General features: G+C 40.7%; 1 protein-coding gene across 3 annotated transcripts in view; it reads right to left on the bottom strand.

Annotated features, from left to right (window-relative positions):
- Positions 1-25,519, bottom strand: part of LOC149176127 (AIG2-like (avirulence induced gene) family protein) — a 228,767-nt gene extending 203,248 nt beyond the window's left edge. The window contains exon 1 of one of the 3 annotated variants that reach the window (XM_089423031.1): positions 25,174-25,519. In XM_089423031.1, coding sequence (XP_089279157.1) covers positions 25,174-25,292 — 119 coding nt within the window. In that variant the 5' untranslated portion in view covers positions 25,293-25,519. The remainder of the gene's footprint in view (positions 1-25,173) is intronic. The other 2 variants (XM_089423032.1, XM_089423030.1) reach the window with 2 other exon arrangements.
- Positions 25,520-26,242: the final 723 nt, after the last annotated feature.

Genomic DNA, 26,242 nt, shown 5'->3' with positions numbered 1-26,242 from the left:
TAGAATAGTAAACCAATACATAATAGAAGACAGCCAAGAACAATAGAGACACAAGATTTGGTCAAAGACCATGGAAAAACCCCACAAGGGGAAAACGCTTTCAAAATTCTTCTTTTATTAGATTGTCATCAAATGTTCAACAAAGAGATACAACGTTCAAGTTCATCAACAAGGAGTCAAAGGTCAACAAATTTGACTATCTAGACCAACCAATCAATATCCAATCAAAGTTGAGCCAAGTAACCCTAATCAGTGAATGATCAACAATCCTCCAAATAGTTTGGTCAAAGCGGCAACAAATTTGGCCTTCGAAGATCAGTCAAAATAGTCAACAAAACTCCCACATAAATAGGTCAAAGTCAACTCATTGACCTACAGAAACCCTAGGTGCATCTTTGTAGTCAACATGGGTCAAAGTGCCCAGAAAATTTCAATCAAGTTGTCCCTGAACTCGTCCTCCCAAAACATGTCCAAAAATAGGTCAAACGAAGTCAAATTCTTCAAAGTCAATGCAAGTCAAATCATCCCAAAACAAAAGTCAACGCCGGCCAACAGAATGCAATCTCTCTCCTTCACACGTGTGAACTCGAACCCTGCAATTTCAAACTTGTACGAACCAATCAGATCAAGAGAGAGAAGATGATGTGATGTGTGATGATGCTCCAAAGTGATGTGCCATGTGGTCTATTTATATATGGTGGAGGAGACCCAATTTGTCCTTTAGGCCAACCCGTACTTTTGTGCACATGTGGGTTTCTCATCAAAAAATAATATTTTTCCTTGACCAAATTAAATTCTTCTAATGACTAGTAGGGGCTTCTTTGGATGAGGAAAGCTTCCCAATGGAGTCCCTGAGCTGCCAAATTTTAACACAAACCCTCTTTTGGGAGCTAGTCCTGGAGGAATTTCATCAAATACTTGGCCATGCTTATTCAACACTTGTTGAATGTTTGCCTTGTATTGTGGGCTACTATTTTCGAGTGTCTTTTGGCTTGTAATAAAACATTTTACAACGTATGCTACATCTCCATGTCTAAATATGGCCTCCATTCTTTTGGCGAAAACAACTTGAGGGCTACCATTAGTCATGCCTCTCAATACTACTTTACTGCCATTCGATGCTTTGAATTCCATCTCCATTTCTTGGTAGTCCATAGTGATTTTTCCCAACGAATATAGCCATTGAACCCCCAACACTAAATTGATATCTACAAGATATATTACATAAAAATCACTAGTAAAAGTGTAATTACCGAGTGTGATGCTCAAACCTAGAATTACCTGTGTGCAGTCCAAGCTGTACCCATCCGCTACTATCACATCGAGCCCTTCGAATTCTTATGTGGGAAGACCTCTTTTTGCTACTAACGTTGCATCAATAAAGTTGTGTGTAGCTCCATCAACCAATGTTGTGATGCGTTGTCCCTTGATGACTCCTCTGATCCTAAAGGTGTGATGCCTGGGAGTTCCTGATAGGGAGGCAATCTTAACCTTCGATTGGGGTTTTTTCTTCCTCTTTAGCCACCTCTTGTGGTTGTTCCTCCTTTGGGCTACTAGACTCATCATTTGGGGTGGGCTCTTCTTCATCCTTGCTATCAAAGACTAAATTCAATGTATGGATTTTTCCTTTGCCTGAGCATTGGTCTCCTGCCTCCCATGGTTCCTTGCAAGTGAAACATAGTTTCTTTCTCCTTAGCTCGCTTTGGGTTTCCTCGTCCAACTTTCCCTTCTTGGGCCAATCATGTTGAAAGGGCTTTTCATCCTTGTCTTTTTTAGGGATGAAGGGTTTGGATGAGGTCTTAGATTTGGTTGTTACATTTCCCATATCTCGAGTCTTCTTGATGGTGTCTTGTAAGGTAGCGAGACTGAATGCCTTAACCCAGCCCTGTAGGGTTCGGATAATCCCTCTCTGAAGAGGATGATTAGTCTTTCTTCATATACGTTTGTTACCATGACTGTGGTTCGTTCAAATTTTGTGATATACTCTTCGTGTGATCCCGTATGTTTGAGTTTTGCTAGCTCTCTAAAGTGTATATCCAATTTTTTTTATGAAATTGATCTATCAACCTTTGTGTAAAATCTACATAAGAAGTGATCTCTGCATGGCCTAACGTAACCAGTCCATGATACCACCATTCATGTGCTTCTTCCAAATGTAGTGTGGAAAATTGGATAGTATATGCTTCTAACATCTAATTACGTCTGAAGTAGGTGTCCAACTTTTGCACCCAAGCTCTTACAAAACATTTAGATGACCCATCAAAAGAAGGGAGGGATAGTTTACTTACCTTGCACATTAGATTGGAATTGTGTTGTCCGCTGGGTCTATTTATGTATTTGATGTCGTTGAATTCTTGGAAAGATAAGGTTGCCCGTGTACTCTCTTCTATTGTTGCATATTCCCAAAAATATTCATCAGAGATTCCATTATGTTTTGCCAGTCCTTGGATTGTTGTTGTCTGATTCCCTAAAAATTGAGGAAGTAAGGGTCTGTGACTCCTTCCACTAGTTACCCCCTTGTTTGCTTGAGAAACAACAATGGGAGAGCCAGGATTGTGGCTGTTGCTTGTGAAATTTCCACGATTACAATAACTAGAATTTAATCTTCATTCTACTGGAGATTATTTGTCTTCGGAATTTTAATTTGGCAAATAACAAATAATTCACTATTGCAATCTTAACAAAAAATAAATATTGGAACTGAGAAAATAATGCACACACAAAATTGGACACCAAGGTTTTTGGACAATAGTCCCTAGAAAAACCCCAATGTGGGAAAATCCAATGCAGCAAATGAGGGTTTATATTATTATTGTTCTGCAATTTAAGAGTACAATGATGTTTTCCCAGTGCAGCAAATGAGGGTTTATATTATTATTCTTCAGCAATTTAAGAGTACAATGATGTGCTTGCCTGATGATGGCAAAGCTCCAAAAAAATTATCTCACACCTCCAACTGGCAAATCGATCTAGAAACACTGAGTTTCCTTTTGCAAATCCAACTCGGCCTCCTCCAGTAATTCACACTCCCTACCTGCAACTCACACTAGATCTTGCAACTTGCACTAGCATCTGAGAAATGCTTCCGAAAATTCGTTTTGGCAAATATATTGCCTCCCTCTGCCTACTGAAGAAGCTACTCACGCATCCTCCAGCAAATCTTCTGGCAACTGGAAATGGAAATATTGCTCCAGCAACTCGCACTGGGTAAACTAGCTATTTGCATTGCTAGGTTTAGCCCTCTCTCTGCAAAATAAATTTGGCCTTCTTTGACTTTGAGAATGTTGGAAATCACTATGAAAATCTTCTCTGGAAATCTCCTCCCAAATCTCTGCTAAAACCCTTGTTGTCGGTGTCTCCCTCTGCTTCAACTGCACTCTTGTTGAATCAATGCAACTGGGTAAGTTGAATTGCTCAAGTGTATCTCTCCAACCTCATCGACTTTCTCTTTATAATCTCTCGTTGAGCAACCAACAGCCATGATCTAATCACAATCGATGGCTAAGATCATCTTGACCCCATCAAGTGACTTTTCTAGAAGTCTCTAGAGCAAAATCGATTTTCCTTAATTAATTTGATTTAACTAACCAATTTTCCTAAGTTAGACTTATGGAAATTCTAATAATTGGTCAATTAATCTAATTGAGGTGTTTTCTCACGAAACCTTTTCTGGATATCGAAGAAAATGTGTTCCTTAGCCTCATAGACACCATAGAGACTAGAACACCTATCGGCTGCTACCAAAAACTAACACTTCTCCCTTTAGCATCAATTCTATTACAATCATTCAAACCATTGCTACCTAAACCATTTATAGCCTGGACAATGAGCGACGCCATTTGTTGTTGCCCTTTTATGAGCATATTAGTCATTCGTTGTTGCTCTAGAATTATTGCCTGCAAAATATCACCAAGCTCTTATCCTCCTTACCCTACTCTGTCTCCTGTAGTTGAATGATGGGTGTTCCTTTTTCTTCTAAATGTAACATTGCAAGTATCTTCTGGAAGCATACAAGGCTCATGCACTCACAAGTTGGCAGGATGCACAACTTTGATACCACTGCGATGTCCTAGGGTAATTTTGCCCTTTAGAAACTAGGGTTTCCAACAGAATTCCTCCACGTATTCAAAAATGAAATAAACAGTTCATTCAATAGTAATAGTACTAATACATGAATAAGCAATATGATTCTTAAACCCACAATAAATAGGACTGATCATCCAACAACAAGAAATGATGTTCCACCAAGTTCAGTACTATATTCAACCATAAATGATTTTGACAAATATTTCTAGTGTTAAACCAAATTTTAACTGAGTAATATCAACTACAATTTACCCTAGCCTCCTATAATAGTGACTTGAACTACCCTATATTGTTTCGTAGAATAGAAGAGTAATTGTAATAAGTTCGGTTGCTTTCCCGATGAGCTAGAGGTGTCACGTCTGAATCAACTCATGGTGATCAGATGTTCCTACAAGTATACAAATGCTTCCTATAGTGATTTGTAGCGTTAGAAGGGTTGAATGTTGGTTGACTGTATCCAGAAAAGGGCTTAATCCTGTGACAACTCCTTTAGAATGAAACTACAGCCCTAGGATGGGTCGAAATCATAGAATATTATTCCTATATCAGTGCAGCTTCATGATTTTGTTCTTCACTAACCTAGGAGTACCAATCTGTCCACAACTATTATCTCCTTCAGTTGAGTCTATCACTGAATTATTGCTTGATCAAATGAGGGTCAAATCTCACGATTTTTGTTAAACAGGAGATACTGATTTGTTGCTAAACTAGACAGAAACAGATCCATGATTTGTCAAACAGAAGAAACGAAAGACAATGACTAACTAGGGTGGAATCTTTCACAGCCGAAATTAGTATAAGAAAGGGGTCTTATAACTGTCAGAGCCACAGCTCAAGAAAATAGATGTATTTGATCCAAATCAATGATGATAATTTGATTCCAACTCTCCTTTATTTATAGATTTCTTCATTGGCTTCTCAATGTGAGGGGTTGTGAATGCAACACCCAATTTTGGGTTTTTTTTCCCTAGTCGACCCAATATTTGCGCAATGTTGCCCCAACATTGGAAAATTTGAGTTTTACCCATTTATCAAGACTATAGCCTACGAGGTTGGATAGGGTATTTCATCCTCCCTTAGCCAATCAATTGGGAGAGGACATTACAATATCACCAAGTTCGAGTCGGAGAAGAAGATACCTAGAAGACGCTTTCAAAACCAGGCAAGGTTTGTATGAGTGGTTAGTCATGCCATTTGGCCTATGCAATGCACTTGTTTTGTTTATGAGGTTAATGAATGATATATTGTGCCCTTTAATAGATTCATTTGTTATTGTCTATTTGGATGATATATTGGTATAGGGTGCTACCTAGGAGGAGCACATCTCATTTTTGACGCAAGTGCCGGAGACATTAAAAAAGCAACAGCTACTAGCAAATCTCAATAAGTGTGAGTTTGCAAAGTAGTCTTTAGTGTGTCTGGGGTATGTCTTAGGTGGAAGAGAGTTGAAAATAGATCCTGCCAAGATGGAGGCCATCATGAAGTGGCCGGTGCCTACTAATGTTTCTGATGTTAGGAGTTTTGTTGGGGCAACAAAGTACTTGAGGAAATTCATATCCTCATTTTCAACGGTAGCAACACCACTCCAGACCATAACAGCAAGTGGTAAGAGTTTCCAATGGGGAAAGGATCAGCAAAGGACCTTTGAGGAGCTAAAGAAGAAGATCAGTCAAGGACTAGTTATGGCATTAAAGAACTTGAAACAACCTTTCGAAGTGGAGACAAATGCGAGTGGGTATGCTATGGGAGTGGTCTTGATGTAGGGAGGAAGGCCTGTATGCTACCATTCTAAAGTATTTCATGGGGCAATTCTTAACTACCCTACCTATGACAAGGAGCTTTATGCCCTAGTGCAAGCTGTGAAGAAGTGGAAACACTATTTGATGGGAAAGGAGACAGTAATCCACACAGATCACCAGCCACTACAGTACCTGTAGGCCTAGAGTAAGCTACAATATACCGAGTAAGCTACAGTAGACCAAGAATTACAAATGGATGGGGTTTTCTACAACAAATTCATTTAGTGATCAAGTATAAGAAGGGCAGCGCAAACAAGTTGGTCGACATGCTTTCAAGGCCACCCACACCAAATACAGTTTTGGGAACTCTAATGCACATGGAGCCATTCACCCATTATGCATACAATGAGGCATATTCAAAGGATGCGGACTTCAAGGATGTGTTTCAGAAATTGCAAGGCCAGAGTCACATGCACGATGGTGACGAAACAGTTGACACCATCTCTAAGACAAGTTACTCTACAGGTTGTATAAGATGTGTGTTCCTAAAGGTGGGCAATTGCAGTTGATTAGAGAGGCTCACATCTCCAAGGTTGCAGGACACTTTGGTGTAAGGAAGACAGTGCCCAACTTGCAAAGGTATGTGTATTTGGCCCAAGATGCAAGAACAGGTAGCTAAGTTCATATGAGGATGCATGCTTTGTTGTACCAACAGGCCTAGTAACAAGAAACAGTGTCTATATCATCTCTTACCTGTACTCACTTATCCTTGGGAAAGCATTTCCATTGACTTTGTGGGAGGTTTACCAATAACCAGAACGAGACATGACTACCTGTTCATGGTAGTTGACAGGTTCAGCAAGATGTGTATTATGATGCCTTATAAAAAAACCATAAGTGGGCGAGAAGTAGCGAACTTGTTCTTTGGAAAGGTCTAGGTGCACTTTGGGATACCGAGGAGCATCATTTCCAACATGGACAAAACTTTTCTTAGTGCATTTTGTACTACATTGAGGGAGAAGGTGGACACAAAGTTAAAGAGGTCTACAATATTCCATCCACATACATATGGGCAAATAGAAGTAGTCAATAGGACTTTGGTGCAACGTTTGAAGGGCTACAATCAGAAGCAACCTAGGATGAAAATCTCGTATATATACAGCACTCCTATAACATAGCAATCCACACTTCTACTGGTAAGTCCCCATTTGAAACTTGTTTTGGATATTTTCCACCTTCACCTTAAGATATTGTATATGGGCAGTAAGAAGTGCTGAGGGAGGATCTTGCTGGGGATGCCTTAAGGGAAAAAAGCTTTGTAGAAAACATCGGGTAAATCCATATACAGATACAGGAGACTCTATAGAAGTAGCAGGAAAAATATAAGGCTAGGCATTATCAGCACAGAACAAAGAAGTCATTCAAGTTGGGAGATAGATTATGGTTACAGTTGAACAAGGAGAGGCTACATGGTCCTAGTAAGAAGATCAAGGCTCTACAGTATGGTCCCTTTGAGATAATGTAAAAGGTGGGAGATAATACCTATAGACTCAATCTACCACCATACATGAGCATTTACCCAATGGTAAATGTAGAGTATACGAAACTCTATGAGCCTTCCATGCTAGATCAAGAAGAGGATCAAGTCCTACCTTTTGTAGAGGATTTGGAACCAAATGCTTAGGTAGAGTTGACAAAGGATACAATTTTGTAGAAGAGGTCCAGAACTACAAGATAGGGGTAGCATGACCTTTAGCGGATTGGATTGAAAGGGCAGCTTCCAAGCAAGGCCAAATGGTACACCCAATAGAAGGTAGAGGAAAAATTTCCTCACCTTAGTTAGTAGAAGCTTTTGGAGACCAAAAGCCTCCCAAAATGGGGAGGTGTGATCTGGATTGGATCATTATACTATTTATCATCCATCCTAATGCTTTTAGAGTGGAAAAAGTGGAGAAATTAATGCACATGACCATTTTTACCAACGGTCCTAGTTTTGGAAAATTTTAGGCCAAAAACTTTAGAAACCATTTTGAGGCCTTAAATGAACACTTGTTGTCGTCTCAACCTTACTATGGACCTAGATTCCATAATCTACACGTTGACACCATTCTAATGGCACAAGAATCGTCTCAATTGCCGTCCATATGCAAAAGTTATGCCACTTGGAAGTTGACTTTCCTATTTTTGTTAGTTTCTATAGCATCGGATGTGTTCTAGCCATGAAATTTGGTGGAGAGGCTAGAATACATGAGATCTCCAAAACCCATAAATTGTTTCTGGAAATTCCACATAAAGATGGCTTAATTAGATTATTAACCAATTTTTAAATATTTCCTAAGTCTAAACTTAGGGAATATGGTTAATTAATCATAATTAATTAAGTCAAGGTGCAAATCATCGAGAAACTCACACAAATCAACTCCAAGATGATCCTAGCGATTGATTAAGATTTAATCTTGGTCGTTGGTGCTCCAACAGAGGATTATAAGAGGAAGTCGATGGGCACTTGGAGAATATACACTAGAACACTAGTGGTTTGATTTCCTTGGATGATCGATTTCCAGAATAGCAGCAGTCAACTGCCAGAGAGCCAGAAATCGAAGCAGTGGGTGAGGGGCAAGGACAGTGAGGCTGGAGGAAGATTTCCATGTCAGTGAGACTCGTTTGCAGAAAGGCAGAAGAGCCATAGTGAGACTAACACAGGCGCAACACAGTAGCCTCTAATAGGCTGTTCGATTTGCAGATTCGGGAAGATGTTTCAAACTTTCGGTGGCAGAAGAATTTCGCAGAGGCCGGTAGGAATGTTTCCAAAGTCGGTGGCAAGTAGAAGAGGCAGATCAATGTGAGATCCAAGTTGTACGATTTTGTGACCGCACAGAGCTTACACAAGGGTGATGCAGGGCAAGACGTAGAGGGTTTCAGAGGCCAGTCTTCAATGTCGGATTGCCTATGGGGGTGAGAAAAGTTTCTCACAAAATTTTTACCAGTATTTTTCTCTATTTGGATTGCCAGTTGAGCATCCATAGATTGTACTCAGAATTCACTGTTGCATAATAATAAAAACCCTCAGTTGTTGCACCAGTTTTTCTGGGGACATTTGTCAAAAAATAACAATCACTTTTATTGTGTGAGTGCTAGTATTTTCTCAATTCCCACCACTATTATTTCCGCAGTATTTTATTTGTGAAGGTTGCAGTGAGATTTATTTGATATTCGTCGCAGCAGATAAATTGTTAAAATAATTAACAATTAGGAAAATAAATTCCAGTGGTTGCAATAGGATTTCAGTTTTGGAATTTTCACATGGTATTGGAGTGTGAGTGATCAGTCGGAAAGCTCACAAGCGGAAGTGAGAATTTCGTTGCTCAGAGGGAGAAGCAGACCGAAATTCCTGAGGCAGCGCAGTGCTCAGACAGGAGAGGTGTAGAAAATTCGATTTGCCCAGGAGAGTGATTCCAGCAGTCAGAGGGAGCAGTTGCAGCTCAAATTTTCGCTCAGCGAATTTCTGGTTGGACGCAAAGGGTTTTTGCAGCAGTAGAACCAGCATCGGGTGGAAGAGAAAAACACACACAGTAGAGGGAAAATTTCTCTCAGGGAACTTCGAGTCTCAGGAGTTCATTTTTTTCTTGCAGATTGGCAGTAGTTGTGAGAATATCTTCTCACTCCAGAAGGGAGTGCGAGTAGTAGAACAGCAGCCAAGTAGAAAGAAAGGGGATTTTCGACAATTTTCAAGATGGCCACTACAAGGCTTAGATCAAGATAGGTTGGATGGATCATCCAACTATGTCATTTGGAAGGCCAGGATATCCTTCCTTCTAGATGAATATGGCCTGAAAGCCTACATTGATAATGTAGTGGCAGTTCATCAGGATGCAAACCAGCTCAAGGAATATAGGAAGGAGATGGCGCGGGCGAAGCGTTTGATCCGGGATGGAGTCCGTGTTATTTTTAGGCAACAATGGTATGTTCTATGCTTTAGAGCAATTTTACTTCAATTTCTTTATTAGCCCAATATCAATATCCAGATTAGCAATCACATCAACATGATAGTAAAATGCAGATAGAACATAAACATAAATAGTAGAAGACAAGCCAAGACAAGAGGACATAAGATGTGGCACCAGCCAGGGACAAACCCCAATGTGGGGAAACCCTTGATCAATTCTTCTTATAGTCTTCAATAGTTCAGGAAAGAGAGATAGTACAATTTACAAATCTGATAATTTATAACAGCAACAAAAGAGCCCTAACCAGAAAAGTCACTGCTAGTCAACAGGGAAGATTTGACCCTCAGTAAATCAGTCAACTTCCGTCAACTTCAGCCTCCAAACAACAAGATAAAAACCACTCAAAACAGTCAAACAACCCAGTCAAAGTCTAGTCAAATAACCCACCTGCGGTCAGCCCTAGCTTCAGTCAACATTGGTCAACACTTGGTCAAACTGTCCAGAAATTCGGTCTCCTGAAATTTCGCTCTCCTGAAATTTCGCTCTCTTGAAATTTCAGCCTCTTGAAATTTTGCACTCCTGAAATTTCGAACATGTGGAGAGAGAGAGAGAAGTGTGAAGATGAGTGTGTCCAAATGAGGCTAAGTCACCTTCTATTTATATGCAACTTTGAGGATGAATAGACATGACTATTGGGCTTTTGGGCCTACATAAGTTTGTTGGCCGACCTTGACAATTTGATCATAATCAAAATAAATTCATAACTTCATTTGTACATGTCAGAATCAAATGATATTTGGATCAATCCTACACCTCTCGGAGCAGTGTTACCTGGGAGCAGGAGCAAAAGCGGGGAGTGGGAGCGAAAACAGGTGCGAGAGCGACATTTTCAAAAGCTCCCGGTTTGGGAGCGAATCCCGGAGTGATTTTTATATAATATATATATTTTTTATATTTTGATACATATATGTCAACAAAAACATGTAGAATGATGAATTATATATTAAAAAAAAAAAAAAAAACACATAGATTGATCATTGAACCATATAACATCAATCATCTAGAAGTTATAATCTTCATCAACCACGTCCACAAGTTCGTAACATACAACATATTGAGTCTCATGAATCATGATTCCTCAATTTTAAAGTTTCAACTTCAAGCTTTCAAAATTGAAAATTCAATATATAACATTTATCATCATTGATCACCAAAGTTGTACTTGTAAGCTAAGTTTAAACTTTAACCATTACAAGAAATAATATCTAACATGAAATGAAATGTTAAAAAATGAATTATGAAATGAAATGAAACAACTTTCATGAAGCATCATATTCATAATTCAGAATCATTACCAATGAGTTATAATTGCCAACTTCAAACTTAAATTGTCACAGTCATATATTGTTTACAAAAAATACCATTATGATATGAAAGAGTCAAGACTCAACAGTTATGAAAACTAATAGAAACTAGAAAAGACAAGTAAATTGTAAATCTATTATCTACTACTTCATGTGGCCCTTGCCACGAGAAGTGTCTGATGTATGAGCAGGTCGTGGTGGTCTTCTAGGAGTCTCCTCCCGCACAGACCGACGACCAGAACCAGAAGGCACATGCCCTCCACGTGAGGATGTTGATGGAGGCGGCATTAGCAAAGGAACAAGACTCGAAACTCGAGCACTGCTATTGGATGGTAGAGGTGGCATGGTTGTTGCTTCATCTTCCTCTCTCATAAGTTCTGCTTCCAGTTCTTCAAGATGTATAGTGCCATCCTCCAAATTATCATTCTCTGGGTGGTTGTCCCAAATTTTATATGTTGGATCCTCATGAGCCCGATCACAGTAATGACTCAACAACCTCAAGTTGTAGTGCACATAAAGCAAGCTTTCTGCCCGGTTTTCATTGAGTCTGTTTCTTTTCACATTATGTATGAAGTTGTAGGTGCTCCAATACCTCTCTACAGAAGAAGTATTTACAACCTGTGAGAGAACTTTTTTTTGCCAATTTTGGCAAAAGTCCATGGCCGCCATATGATTCCCACCATGTGAGAGCATGAAATCTGTCTCTATCTTCCATTGCATGAAAGGTACCAAACAAACCAGTGCCACTGAAGTATTTGCCTAATTCAAGACGCACACTAGCACATTCCTCCCTATCAAGTATCAACTTTTCTAATGCTTGCAAATATCATGTAGATACCTCTTCATCTATATGGGGTTTGACCCTAACCCCACCCCCTGGTGCAAGTTGGCCCAACCAAGATGTAGAGCAGTATTTTGGCGTAAAGATATACGCCAAGCAATGTAGTGGAACATTAAGTTTATCCCACCGTATACACACACAATCATGAATCAGTTTATACAAGTTCGGATCATTGTTATGAACAATATCTTTTATTTGCCCCAGCATGGTATCCATCTGGTCATACACCTCGCCAATCATTGGTTTATATATATCTGCAAACCGAATCATGTGATAAATGGGCTTGGTGAAATCCCATACTTGCCTCACATGTGCCCAAAACATACCATCAAGAGCGGCCTCCTCCACCTGTTCAAAACCTTGCCTGTCAGCTGCATTTGTAGCCCTTTCCTTTAATACCTGCCAGTGTGGACTTGATACCATGCTAGCCAATGACTCTCTTACCTTCAAAAGGCGCCTGAAGGTGAGGTAATAGCTACCAAATCTAGTCCTCGCAATCTTCAACAACTCCAATCTTGAGTGACTGCGGAAAAGGCCATGGGTATTGCTATGAGTTGTAATAAATTTTATCATTTGTTTGCCTCTCTTGTATAAATCACCAATCCATTTGTATTGTTCATTTTTGTTCTTAACAATATCATGCATCAAAAGGTTCATTGTGTGAACCAAACACCCAGACCAAAATATGTTGGGGTATTTATCCTCAATAATTGCTCCCGCTGCCTTACAATTAGGAGCATTATCAGTGATGACTTGGATGACATTGTATGGCCCAATACGCTCAATTGTTTCGAGTAATGATTCTGCAATGTTGATGTCGGTCTTGAACTTGTCTGAGTAATCATATGCTGAAAGAAAGATGGCACCACTAATAGACACAGTAAGAACATTTATCAATGGCTTGTCTTTTACATTTGTCCATCCATCAGATACAATGGACACCCCATGGTCAGTCCAAGAACTTGTCATTCTATTCAAAGAATGTGATATTTTTGCTTTTTCATGCTCAAGTCCAACGGTTCTTGCCTTGTCATACCCAGGGCTCTTGTATCCTTTAGGGGCATCATTTATGGCAAAAACCATTTCGTGCCAATAAGGTGAGCGAAGAACATTGAATGGTATCCCACATGCATAGAGAAACTTGTAAACTTTTGAATCCACATCATTCCTACACCCTTCATCAAGGAAATATGATATGCTTCTACGCCTTAAACCTGGTGACCCTGTGCCTCCATATCCACTACCTTGGGAGGATGCTGAAGGAGTTCTTTGTGCATGTGATTGTGAGCTTGGTTCAAAGAAACCCTTTGATTTTTTAGATTTGTATTGGGCTTCCTCCTCTTCCCTTGTGTATTTGGCTCTATCTGCTGCTGACACACCTGAACAAGTTTTGATTCCTATTTGTTTATCTCCATCCCATGGCCTTTCCCGCAGAGGTGCTTTCTGGCACGGTGTATGAACCTGTGTAATTATTGTTGCAATGGGGGCAATGAAATTTAATGGTTCCACCCCCTTTCCCTGCTGCAGGCCTATTAACATATTTCCACAATGGAGTTTGGTCTTGTTTAGTTTTTTGAGCTGACTCATGTTCACTCTCCTCTAGCTCCTCCTCATCGGGGTTTTCATCAAATCCACTATGACCCCCTTCTTCATCCCCTTCTTCATTTTCAACCCTCCTTTTTCTACTCTCCAACACCATAATAACCAAAAAAGGAACCAAGAAGAAGAAAATGCCAAGAAATATAACCATGATGTTTGAAATTTGAAGTTTTGAATCTGCAAAATTTAAAAAAATGGAATGGGAATGGGAAATAGAGAAAAAAATTATTTATTTATTTAGGAATGAACATTAAAAAAAAAATTGCTACACTCTATTCAATATTGTAGAGCCTACCTCTTTGGCGTCCAATCTCCCCTTGCAAGCTCTTCAATCTCCCCTTGCTCCTCACTCTCTTGCTCTCACTCTCACTCTCTCTCACTCTCACCCTCACTCTCACCCTCTCTCTCACTCTCACTCCCACTCTCGTTACAATGATGAAATGAATGAGGGAGGGTCTATTTATATTCTTTCCCTCCCTCCCTCACTTTATTTCCACACAAATCGCGTTTTTTTTCCCGCGAAATTTTTTTTATCCGCGCGTTTTTTCCGGTCGTCGCTCACGGCCGCCAAGAGCGATTTTTATAACCCGGGAACAATGGGGAGCGATCACTCCCCGGCCGCTCCCGGGTTATAAAAATCGCTCTCGGAGTGATGGGAGCAACGCTCCCTATATCAATTTGAAAAAAACCAAGGAGCAAAATTTTTTTAAGGGAGCACGCTCCTGACCCGCTCCCAAGTCACTCCCGCCCGGAGTGCGGATTGGGAGCTGAATCGAGAAGGGGGGGGGCGCTCCCCCACAACACTGTCTCGGAGGGAGGAATCCAAGAAAAATATCAGTTGTCATAAATAAGATGACCCATGTGGAGTTTGGCCCTACTTGCCAATTTTAACACTCCCTCTCAACTAGGGAGAACCCCATCTACTAATCCATCTACCAATCTGTACTATCTCTACCATCATTGCACAGCTCTGCTCTGCTGAACTATGAAGAAGAAGAAGTGATCGAGAATGTATCATACCATTCTCTACTAACCAGAAGTCAGTCCCAATCAAAGGAGAGTGTGTCATACCACTCTTACTGGCCCGAAGTCAGTTCCAATCAAAAGAGTGTGTCTCATACGACTCTTACTGACCCGAGTCAATTCCAATTGATCCCAAATCAATATCGATCATCCTAGCATAGGGAGTACGGTAGTACACAATGCGTCCATCGGTAGCACTATGGTCCCTATCCTCATTCCCTACTCATTAGCCAATTGAGAGGTACTTCCCATGAGTCCCAGACTGCATGGGTAGGATGTCTCAGTAGGAGAAGGATGAACCACTCATCCTGCCTACATGTCTCCAAGAGGTATCGCAGGGGAAGGCTGAACCACTCACTCTATACACAGCAAACCACTAGGGGAAGTCTAAACCACTCACCCTATGGTTGGTCATCGCTCCAAGAAGTACCCCAAGCCCCCCAGAGCTCCCAGAGCTTAATGTCCATCTCATACAGGACCCTCATAAGAGGGTCTCTCCACGACTCCAAGTCATTCTCGGAAGGCCAAGAACTTGACCTTCCCCATGGGATTTGTCAAAATATCGGCGACCTACTCATTAGTCCCAATGTGATGGAGCCTTATTGCTCCTCGTTGCACCATATCTCGGATAAAGTGGTACCTCATATCTATATGCTTGGAGCGATCATGAAACATGGGATTCTCTGGTAATCGGATCCCACTTTGGTTGTTGCAGAGGATCACGGTGGTATCCAGCACATGTCCAAACAACTCACTGAAGAGCTTCCTCAACCAGACAACTTCACAGGAGGCCATACTAGCAGCTATGTATTCGGCCTCAGCAGTGCTCAAGGCAACCGATTTTTGCTTCCTGCATCAAGGATATCAAAGCAGAACCCAAAGAAAAACAACATCCAGAAGTGCTCTTGCGATCCACCACACTGCCAACGCAATCAGCATTAGAATAACCATGCAGCCACACATCTCTGGCAGTGTATCTCAGTCTATGAGTGATTGTGCCCCGAAGATATCTCAGAAGATTCTTGGCACCAATCCAATTTATATGATGAGGCTCAACCATATATTGGCTCAATGTGTTAACTGCAAAACATATGTCCGGACGGGAGTTCACCAAGAACATCAGTGCTCCTATGAGCTGACGATACTCAGAAGCATTTCCTAATTCAAGTCCAGTAGCACTACCACATAACTTCTTAAAGTTAAGTTCCATCGGAGTAGTCACAGGCTTGCAGTCCACCATCCCAAATCTTTCCAATATCTTCACAACATATTTTCCTTGAGAGAGGAAAATTTCACCTACCTTTCGCCAGACCTCCAACCCTAGGAAATAGTGCAAAGGTCCTAGGTCCTTCATCTCAAATTCAGAAGCCAACTCCCTCTTACATTTGTGAATGAGAGGGTTTGCACCTATCAGAAAGAGGTCGTCCACATAAAGTACCAGAATGAGAGGTTTATCATTTTCAACCTTAAAGTAAAGGTTCAGATTGGCTTCACTTCTAGTGAATCCCAGCTTCATCAAATAGCTATTGATCCTCTCATACAAAGCCCGAGGTGCTTGCTTCAATCCATAAAGAGCTTTCTTCAACCTGCATACATGAGATTCTTGGTCATGAACCTCAAACCCCTCGGGTTGTTCCACATAGACTTCCTCTTTGATCGAACCATGCAAGAAAGCGGTCTTGACATCCATCTGATGTAGGTTCCATCCTTGCGAGGCAGCAAGGGCTATAATCGAGCGGATGGTGGTGTATCGGGCAACAGGTGCAAATATCTCATCGTAATCTACACCTTCCTTTTGAGAGAAGCCTTGAGCAACAAAGCGAGCCTTGAACTTTTCTGCACTTCCATCAGCTCCATGCTTGATTTTGTAGAGCCACTTAGAGGTGACAATCGATTTGTCCTGCGGTCTAGGGACCACATCCCAGACATCATTCTTCATAATTGACTCATATTCTCCATTCTTAGCATCCTTCCATACTTGATGCTTCACGGCTTCTTCGAATGATGAAGGCTCATTTTGAATGATAGTGCTCATGGCAGTCAAATATCCTTGATACATGTTCGACTTCTTGCTTTCACGGAAAGTCCCCCTTGGTGCAATGTGTCTCTTGACATCTTCGAGAGTCTCCCTAAGCCATGAGGGTCTCCCTTTGGAGGAGAAGGGCTCATGAGGAGGAGGATCAATATGATCCATAGGTTCATCAACATCAGGCATCGTTTCGTCTTCTTTTTCACCCTGATTTCCGATGTCAGCTTCTTTGTCCTTCCTTAGGATAGGAAGGTTGTTGATCTTCCTGAGGGCCATATCTTTGTCGAAGGTGACATCATGACTTATCTCAACTTCCTTTTTGACGAGCCACATAAATTTTATATCCCTTAGAATTTTCACTACAGCCCACAAAGATTCATTTCTTCCCAAATGCACCCAATTTGCTTCTTTTCTCTTTCGGCACATGAAAATATACGGGACTTCCAAAATTTCTAAAATGAGAGACATCGGGTTTCTTACCAGTGAACATTTCTTCGGAGTCTTGGAGTCCAATGCTTGATGAGGGCATCGGTTTTGAACATACACGGTGGTATTTCCAGCTTCAGCCCATAGGAACTTCGAAAGGCCTTGATCATGAAGCATGGCACGAACTGCTTCTACAATAGAGAGATTCTTCCTTTCAGCCACACCATTTTGCTCAGGAGTGTATGGCGTTGTAGTCTCCCTCTTAATGCCAGCTTCTCTGCAATAATCTTGGAATTCATTGGATTCGTACTCGGTCCCATTATTAGTCCTCAATATCTTGATTTTCTTCTCGGATTGGTTTTCAATAAAGGCTTTGAAGTGTCAGAACCAGGTGAACACTTCATCCTTCTTCTTCAAGAAGTAGATCCGAGTCTTGCGAGAATAATCATCCGTAAAGGTGAGATAATATAAGTATCCTCCCAAAGAGTTTATGGGCATCATACCAAATATGTCGGAGTGGATCAACTGCAATATGTCTTGTGGTCTTGCTATTACTTGAGGGGAATGGTCCCCTTGTAAGTTTTCCTTCGGCACATCCCGGACATACATCTTCATGCTCTACTTTGAACTCGGGCATACCTATCACCATCTGTCTCACATCAGGTAGGGCCTTATAATGAAGATGGACGAACCTCTAGTGCCATAGTTTAGATTGTAGAGATGTGTCGCAAGACATAGCTCCCAATGGACTTCCTCCAACTTGATATAAAGTGTCAACCCTAAACCTAAGAGTAAAAACATCTTTAAAATTTATTTTCCAAACACGTATCTTTCTATCGATAAAAGCCACCTTGAATCCTTTGTCTTCCATTGCCGAAATGGACACCAGGTTCTTCTTGGGATCGGGTACATATAGTACTTCTTGCAAATGAATAGTGTTACCTTGATTCAATTGAAGGGTAACATTCCCTACTCCCCTTACGGGATAGGTGGCATCATCTCCAAGGATGATCTTCCAAATTTGTCTCCTTTTCTATTAGATTAGAGAGGGCTTCCTTGTATCCGATGAAGTGCCTTGAGGCACCACTATCAATCAGCCAATTTCCCAAAGTGTCCAGAGGAGAGGCAATGGAGAGGGCCGATATAAGATGGTACTCTTTTTGTTTATTGTTAACAACATTGGATTCTTCATACCTGGAGTTCCTTGATTTCTTGGAGGGTCGACCATTTCCTTGATGTCCCGCATTCCTTTTTCCTTTGTCATTGGACCTGCCATTCCTTTGATCGTTGTTGTTGAAGTTGCCCCTGGAATGATTGTGATCATCATCATGCGATGTGTCCCTTCTATTTAGACACTCCCTTGCATAGTGGCCAAACTTATTGCAAACAAAGCACCTGCGCTTCCTTCCTCCCATAGATCCAGGCTTTCCATGGAAATGACCTTTAGACCCTGCATTATTTCTCCTTTTGGCATGAGCAGAGAATGCAGTGGGGTTGCTTCTATTAGAAGGCATTTCTTGCTCCACCATTCTTGTTTCTTCTTGAGTGCATCTCGACATCAATTCTTCAAACCCTGGAACTCGATCATTGTTGAGGATGGTGGTTCTAAATACATACCACTCGGGTGGGAGTCCTCCAAGGGTGGTGAGAGTAAGTTCCCTGTCAGGAATGACCTCTCCAATTGAGAGTAGATCATTCTTGATCTCAGTAATCCTCAAGAAATAGGATTGAATGTCCTCATCCTTGCCCTTCTTAATATCCTTCAACTTATTCGTGAGAAATAGAATTTGATTAGCATTACTAACCTTGAACATGCCAACCCACCTGTCATAGATCTCCTTGGAGGTCTTCAATTCGGATTGTCTTCACCTCAGCTCTGATACCTTGTTAATTTTAGGCAACAATGGTATGTTCTATGCTTTAGAGCAATTTTACTTCAATTTCTTTATTAGCCCAATATCAATATCCAGATTAGCAACCACATCAACATGATAGTAAAATGCAGATAAAACATCAACATAAACAGTAGAAGACAAGCCAAGACAAGAGTACACAAGATGTGGCACCAGCGAGGGACAAACCCCAATGTGGGGAAACCCTTGCCCAATTCTTCTTATAGTCTTCAATAGTTCAGTAGAGAAAGATAGTACAATTTACAAATCTGATAATTTATAACAGCAGCAAAAGAGCCCTAATCAGAAAAGTCACCGTTAGTCAACAGGGCAGATTTGACCCTTAGCAAATCGGTCAACTTCAGTCAACTTCAGCCTCCAAATAGCAAGATAAAATAGCCCTCAAAACAGTCAAATTCAACCCCGTCAAAGTCTGGTCAAACAGCCCACCTGCGGTCAACCCTAGCTGCAGTCAACGTTGGTCAACACTTGGTCAAATTGTCCAGAAATTTGATCTCTTGAAATTTCGGACATGTGGAGAGAGAGAGAAGTGTGAAGATGAGTGTGTCCAAATGAGGCTAAGTCGCCTTCCGTTTATATGCAATGTTGAGGATGAATAGACGTGATTGTTGGGCTTCTGAGCCTACATAAGTTTGTTGGCCAACCTTGACAATTTGATTATAATCAGAATAAATTCATAACTTCATTTGTACATGTCAGAATCGGATGATCTTTAGATCAATCCTACACCTCTCGGAGAGAGGAATCCAAGAAAAATATCAGTTGTCATAAATAAGATGACCCATGTGGAGTTTGGCCCTAGTTGCCAATTTTACAATCCGGGACCATATTGTCTCACATATAGCAGCCAAGGGAACGGCCAAAGAAATGTGGGATACTCTCTCCATGCTATACTAAGGTACTTCCGAGTAGCGGAAGATGTTCCTGGAGGAGAAGTCGAGATGCATTAGGATGCAGACGGGGGAAGGCATAGATCCCTTCCTCACCAGGATTCAGGAAGTCTAGGACCAACTTTTAGTTGTTGGGGCAATGCCTCAACCTTCAAAGCTAGTACGATTGGCACTCAACAATGTTTCAGAGGATTGGCAGGTCTTCGTCCAAAGTATATTGGGCAGAGACACGCTACCAGGATGGGATAGAATGTGAGCCGATTTGTAGCAGGAGGAATTGCGACGAGTTCTATTGAAGAGCTCCATCAATGGCAGCAGTAGCAGCAGATAGAAGGTGGTGAAGGAGGAGAAGAATGTGGCCCTCACATCAAAGGGTCTCAATCAGGGGCAAGGGGAATAGAGAAAGAAGAAGAAGGACTTGTCAAAGGTCAAGTACTTCAGATGTGGTGAGTTCAGTCACTACAGCACGCAGTGTCCTCTCAGGAAGAAGGGCAAGTCAGAGAAGCATGACCAGCAGGCAACGTTAGCTGAGATTGACAAGTTGTCCTGCAGGTTGGAGGAAGACTTCGCGATGTTGCCAGCCATACCTCCAAGAGTGAGGTGGGATGACTTGGAGTTGTAGCCCCAGAAAGCTACAGAGATTGGGTAGGATCCTTGAGGTGTCCTCCTCATGGACCATTACCTGGCTACAGGGGCCCACAGTATTCAGTAGCAGGATGGATCAGTGGCAGTTGATGCAGTCAATAGTAAATACCTGAGTGACATTTGCAAACTAGCAGCAGTCAAATGTTGAGGAACGCAGTGCAGTGTTGACAACAGAGCAGATGACTCAGTGCAGAGTTGGAAGCAGCACAGATTCTTCAGTGATAGTGCAGATGCTAATAATAGTCAGGACTTAGGAGACAGATGCATCATACTATAACACAGTTGACTCATTGTTTTCGATGCTTCTCAGTTGCAGTAGTTGCAACAACAACAAATGAGAGGGAGTTGCAATGCAGATGCAGTGTTGGCAGCAGTATGGCAATGTCAACAGCAGCACAGATGCAACATCAAAGTTGCGCAGTAGTTGGTGGGCAGCAGTAGCTAGACATCAGCAGCATGACAGAGGCAATACAGAAACAGGGTGTTGTGGGAGGATGTGCAGCACTAGGGAGAGAACACAGTCCTCACTAAGAGGAAGTGTTAGTTTCTATAGCATCGGATGTGTTCTAGCCACGAAATTTGGTGGAGGGACTAAAATACATGAAATCTCCAAAACCCAGCAATCATTTCTGGAAATTCCACTTAGAGATGGCTTAATTAGATTATTAACCATTTTTTAAATATTTGCTAAGTCTAAACTTAGGGAATATGGTTAATTAATCATAATTAATTAAGTCAAGGTGCGAATCATCTAGAAACTCACACAGATCGACTCCAAGATGATCCTAGCCATTGATTAAGATTTAATCTTGGTTGTTGGTGCTCCAACAGAGGATTATAAGAGGAAGTCGATGGGCACTTGGAAAATATACACTAGAACAACAGCAGTTCGATTTCCTTGGCAGATCGATTTCCAGAGTAGCAGCAGTAATCAGCCAGAGAGCCAGAAATCGAAGCAAGGAATGAGGGGCAGGGGCAGTGAGGATGGAGGAAGATTTCCAAATCCAGTGGGTGCATTTGCAAAGAGGCAGAAGAGCCACAGTGAGGCTGACACAGGGGCAGCGCAGTAGCCTCTAATAGGCAGTTTGATTTGCATATTCGGGAAGACGTTTCAGAGTTCCGATGGAAGAAGAATTTCACAGAGGCCGGGAGGAACGTTTTCGGACTCAGTTGCAAGCAGAATCGGCAGCTGAGTGTGAGATCCAAATTGCACAATTTTGTGCCTGCGCAAAGCCTATGCAGAGGGTGACGCAAGGCAAGACGTAGAGGGTTTCAGAGGCCAGTCTTTATTGTCGGATTGGCTGTGGGGGTGAGAAAAATTTCTCACAATATTTCTGCCAGTGTTTTTCTCTGTTTGGATTGCCAGTTGGGCATCCATAGATTGTACTCAGAATTCACAACTGTATAATAATAAAACCCTCAGTTGTTGCACCGGTTTTCCCAAGTTGGGTTTTTCCAGGGACATTTGTCCAAAAATAACAGTCTCATTTTTATTTTGTGTGTGCTAGTATTTTCTCAATTTCCAGCGCTATTATTTCCGCGGTATTTTATTTGTGAAGGTTGCAGAGAATTTATTTGATATTTGTCATAGCAGATAAATTGTTAAAATGATTAACAATTAGGAAAATAAATTCCAATTGCTGCAATAGGATTTCAGTTTTGGAATTTTCACAATTTTTTCCACCATAATTTGAGAGGATGCCATGTCAACCCCCATTACTCATGGAAAAAGGGTTAGCCACGTGATCATGATGAAGAAGACTCTAAAAGAGTCCATATTGTAACTCTAGTTAAGAGTTGAAGGAGTCAAACCTAACCACTAGTAGGCTATTGTGTTGTGTTATAAGTTATAACTAGACCACTAGGAGAAAAAGAGGTTCTATTCTTTGCAAGTGTATCTTGTTCTGTAGACGAGCATAGTAGCTGAGAGGGATTGGGAGAGAGCACACAAAGAGAATTTGTGCATTGTAGTAGCCCACAAGCCACAAGCCTTACTTCTTTGTACTTGCAGCCATTTTCTATTCAGAGAAAGACATCAGAGTGGCCTCACCTTCCAGCTAAGTTTTCCCCTTAAAAGGTTTCCTAGGATATATCTTGTGTCAATCGTGGTTTGTGAGTTTTTGTTTTGTTGTTCTCTATTTTCTGCATAATTATGATTTGCATGCATACGCAATAAACAATAATTTACAAATCTAGAAATCTAAAGAGAAATAGACCCTCATAGTGTAGATTTCGGATTTTTAAGTATAATTTTATCAAATCTATTATGACGAACTGTCTAGTGGAATATCCATGGCAGTTTACGGATCAATTTATAATTGTGCAGCTCATTAATATATCACATCTCTCTTTCCAACCCATTTGTCTTTGGACACATTCTCCCATATTTTAGTTGAACAGCTTTCCTTCTTTTGATGAAATTTATTTGGAAAAGCTCAGTTAAACAAGCTTTTGCACGTCACTTGTGCATGGGCATTCCGATTTTGAACTCTAGTACCTTTTTAAATACTTAATGGATTATAGAGTGTGCAGCATGCGTACAGTTATGTCATCCATAAATCTTCTCATATTTGCACACACCCTCTCTTGAGTTTTGTGTATGTATCTTTCTTCCAATGCTGGTATTTTGTACATATCAAAGGCTTCTTGAAATTATCTTAGTGCATTTATTTTGTGCCTAAAGATTAGGCTGTATGGTGCTTCAGGGCTGTGCTTGAAAAGGATCAAAGATACACTCTTAGAATTTAGGTAATAAAATTGAATGCAACAGGAGGAGCTAAACCTGAGAAAACAATACTAATGCTCTTGTAGTTTTCTAAGAGATAACATTCTGATCTCAGATATTCCAAGATTTAGACAAATAATTACCATGGCCATGTGCCCTCAGAAAAAGAGAAAGGAACACAGTTTTATTTGCAAGTACTGCACTCTTCTCCACATTTTCACTATATGACCAGGCATTTCCTAGCTAGGCCCAGAGAACTGTGATCTGAAATCTATCCTCTGCCTCTCTGTTTCCTTGGTTAATTACTTCATTCTAGCATTTGATTAGTCTCTGGTCAAGAACTGTCCTCTATATCTTAGAATACTATTGTCCCATAATTTAATCAACTGTCTTTTATCCATTTTGCAAAATTGGGATTCTTAAATTTGTGTCACTCCTTAAAATCCTTCTATCACATATGGATTTCAAATGGATCTGATGATTCATGTAGTTAATGGTACTCATCTCGTATTGAAATTTAGTTCTGTACCATCTAACCTTAGGACTCAAAGATGTGAGCCTGTTGGATAGTAAAGAGGTGATGGAGCATTAAGTGAATGAACCAATAGGCGATGGAGTCTGAAGTGAACGACCCCATAGGCACAACCTGATGAAAGTGGAGTTTCGGAATACTGTTCTGAGCTTAACAAGAACAAGATGCGGGAACTCCCGTCGAGTGCATTATAGCCTTCTGGAGCAAGCCCACAGTTGGAGATTCGACAGCTTCACTGCTGACTGGAGCTAAAGGAGCTGAAGCCCCACGATTCTCATAGCAGCAGCTGATGAAAGCACATATCAGAAGGCTACTATGCCCCCTTCCCCTGCATGCAGCAACCTGGTATGGACTTCTCAGCGGACATAGAGCACCAAGGCCCTGGCCTTTGCAAGCTCCACAAGCACATTCAGTCAATGTTATCTGTGGCAACTTTGATGGTCATTTTCTGTAATTGCTTTGAAGCCCAGTCGGTCTATCAGTCATTCAGTAAAAAAAATTTCCGCAGTTTAGGTTCATCTTACACTTAATGTGCTATGTAATGCATGCTTTCTGTGAGTGTATCCAGCAGCAGCTCAAATAGTTAGTAGTACAGAGGACGCTCAGGCTCCCCTGTTTTTTCCTACTAAAACCAAAAAAGAGATGTAGCCTATTTGTATTGAATAAACCATCGTAAGTAAGCCTGTTTGTATTGAATAAACTATCACAAGTAGCTTTTTTTGCCAACTAAGAACCAAAAGAGATATGTAAGCCTGTTTGTATTGAATAAAATAACATAAGCAGCTAGACTGTGATGGTCCAAATGGTAAGCAACAAAAGTCTTTCCAAGCCACGGTAACAACCTGTGTGCCCAATAAGCAAGGAGTTATGTCTGACCCCTGAGCTTTGCCAAATTAAAATCGAAGAAATTAGGGCTCTACCGAGCTAGATACCATAAACCTAGAGACGTTAAAAATGGTACAAAACACACAAAAGTTAAGTAGAAAATGGAGTCCCTAAATCAAACGATTAGCCCCTATACCTGTATAAACTGCATCTAGCGGGAGGTAAGGACATTAATGGTGTATTTCACATAATTCCTTACCAAAATTTTAGAACTTTACTGACATAATTAGTTATTGCCTACATTATTTCCATCTACATGCATGCCTGTTTTTGCAGCATCAACCGATGCATAACTCATTTATCAGAAGTTTGGTCGACACATTGAATCACGGAGGCTGATAGTCTATAATTGGAAAATAATAGCTGAGGATTATTCAATTTTCATTTAAACGATATATGAATAGATGAATGGCATATTGCTTATAAAATACTAGTGCAGTTTGTGAGACATTACATGCATGGATTGAGCTACTGAGAGCAAACACTATCTGCGTATGAATGGAATCCGGAAATTAGGGTGTACACTTACTATCCAGGAAGAACAGCAGGAGCAGAAGGAGGAATTCGTTCCAAAAGCACGCTCACCACCTCATCGGCCATGAGGCTTCCATACACAAATACATTGTGTGAGGAGGTCGTTGCAGCCATCAGGTCCCTCCCTTTGAAAATATGCCTAGAGAATCCTGCTGTAAAAATGTTCGTTCTTTTAGATGTGCTCCATCGGTTTTAAATCATCTCGGCTTTCAATTTATAAATTGGAGATGTCCAACTCAGCACCGAGATGGACCTTTTGGAATCACAGAAGATTCAAACGAATCAATGTCCAAATGAGATTCAAGCCGTATATCGATGGAAAGTAAAACAGTTAAAATGGCGATGGTGAGAAACCCAAGTCTTTGTGAAAAGAATTTGTTACTATAGGTTCATTCTCCACCACTACAATTTGTCGTCTTGCGATATATATATTAATGATTATTCAGTAATAAAGTTAATTATTATTAATTAATGTTGAACGTCAAAATAAGGTAAATCACTTATTCTCTGGAGTTTTTTTTTTGTACAAGGCTAGAGATGGAAATCAATATTTGCAAAACGAAAGTAGTAGTTTTTTCTAAAAAGAAGAAAACATAACTAGTACGAGTTCTACTTTAGACGCAACATTTTGGAAGAAGTTGCCAATTACAAATATCTCAGAATTGACTTCAACAAAAATCTAAGCTGGGATGGTTGTAGAAAGAAAAAAACTTTCGAGGGTTGGAAAGCATTTTATGCTTTTCAAAATAGGTGTAGAGAGGCAGAGTTATGGTACTGGAAAGCCACTCAAACTCTTTTTGGGCTTCTAGTAATTATGGTGATTCTCTATGGTTGTGAACTGTGGGTCAGCGATACATCTGACATGCAGTGGAAACAAATTGTGAAAATCTAGAAGCGTTTGATTATAAACGAATTCAAAATTAAAAATTTAATTCCTTATGATATCTTGTTAAGTGAAATGGGGTTGCTCCTATTGAAGCAATTGCTATGGTGCGAGTCAAAACATATTTAAAAAAAATTGAGTAAATGGAAGAGGGCAGATGGCCTAAGGTTGCCCTTAATGA

Source organism: Pinus tabuliformis, chromosome 4_1 (genome assembly GCF_031772625.1).
Source record: "Pinus tabuliformis cultivar Carrire ecotype Pingquan chromosome 4_1, CPIR1, whole genome shotgun sequence".
Lineage (NCBI taxonomy): Eukaryota > Viridiplantae > Streptophyta > Pinopsida > Pinales > Pinaceae > Pinus > Pinus tabuliformis.
This window is presented reverse-complemented; position numbering and strand designations above follow the sequence as displayed.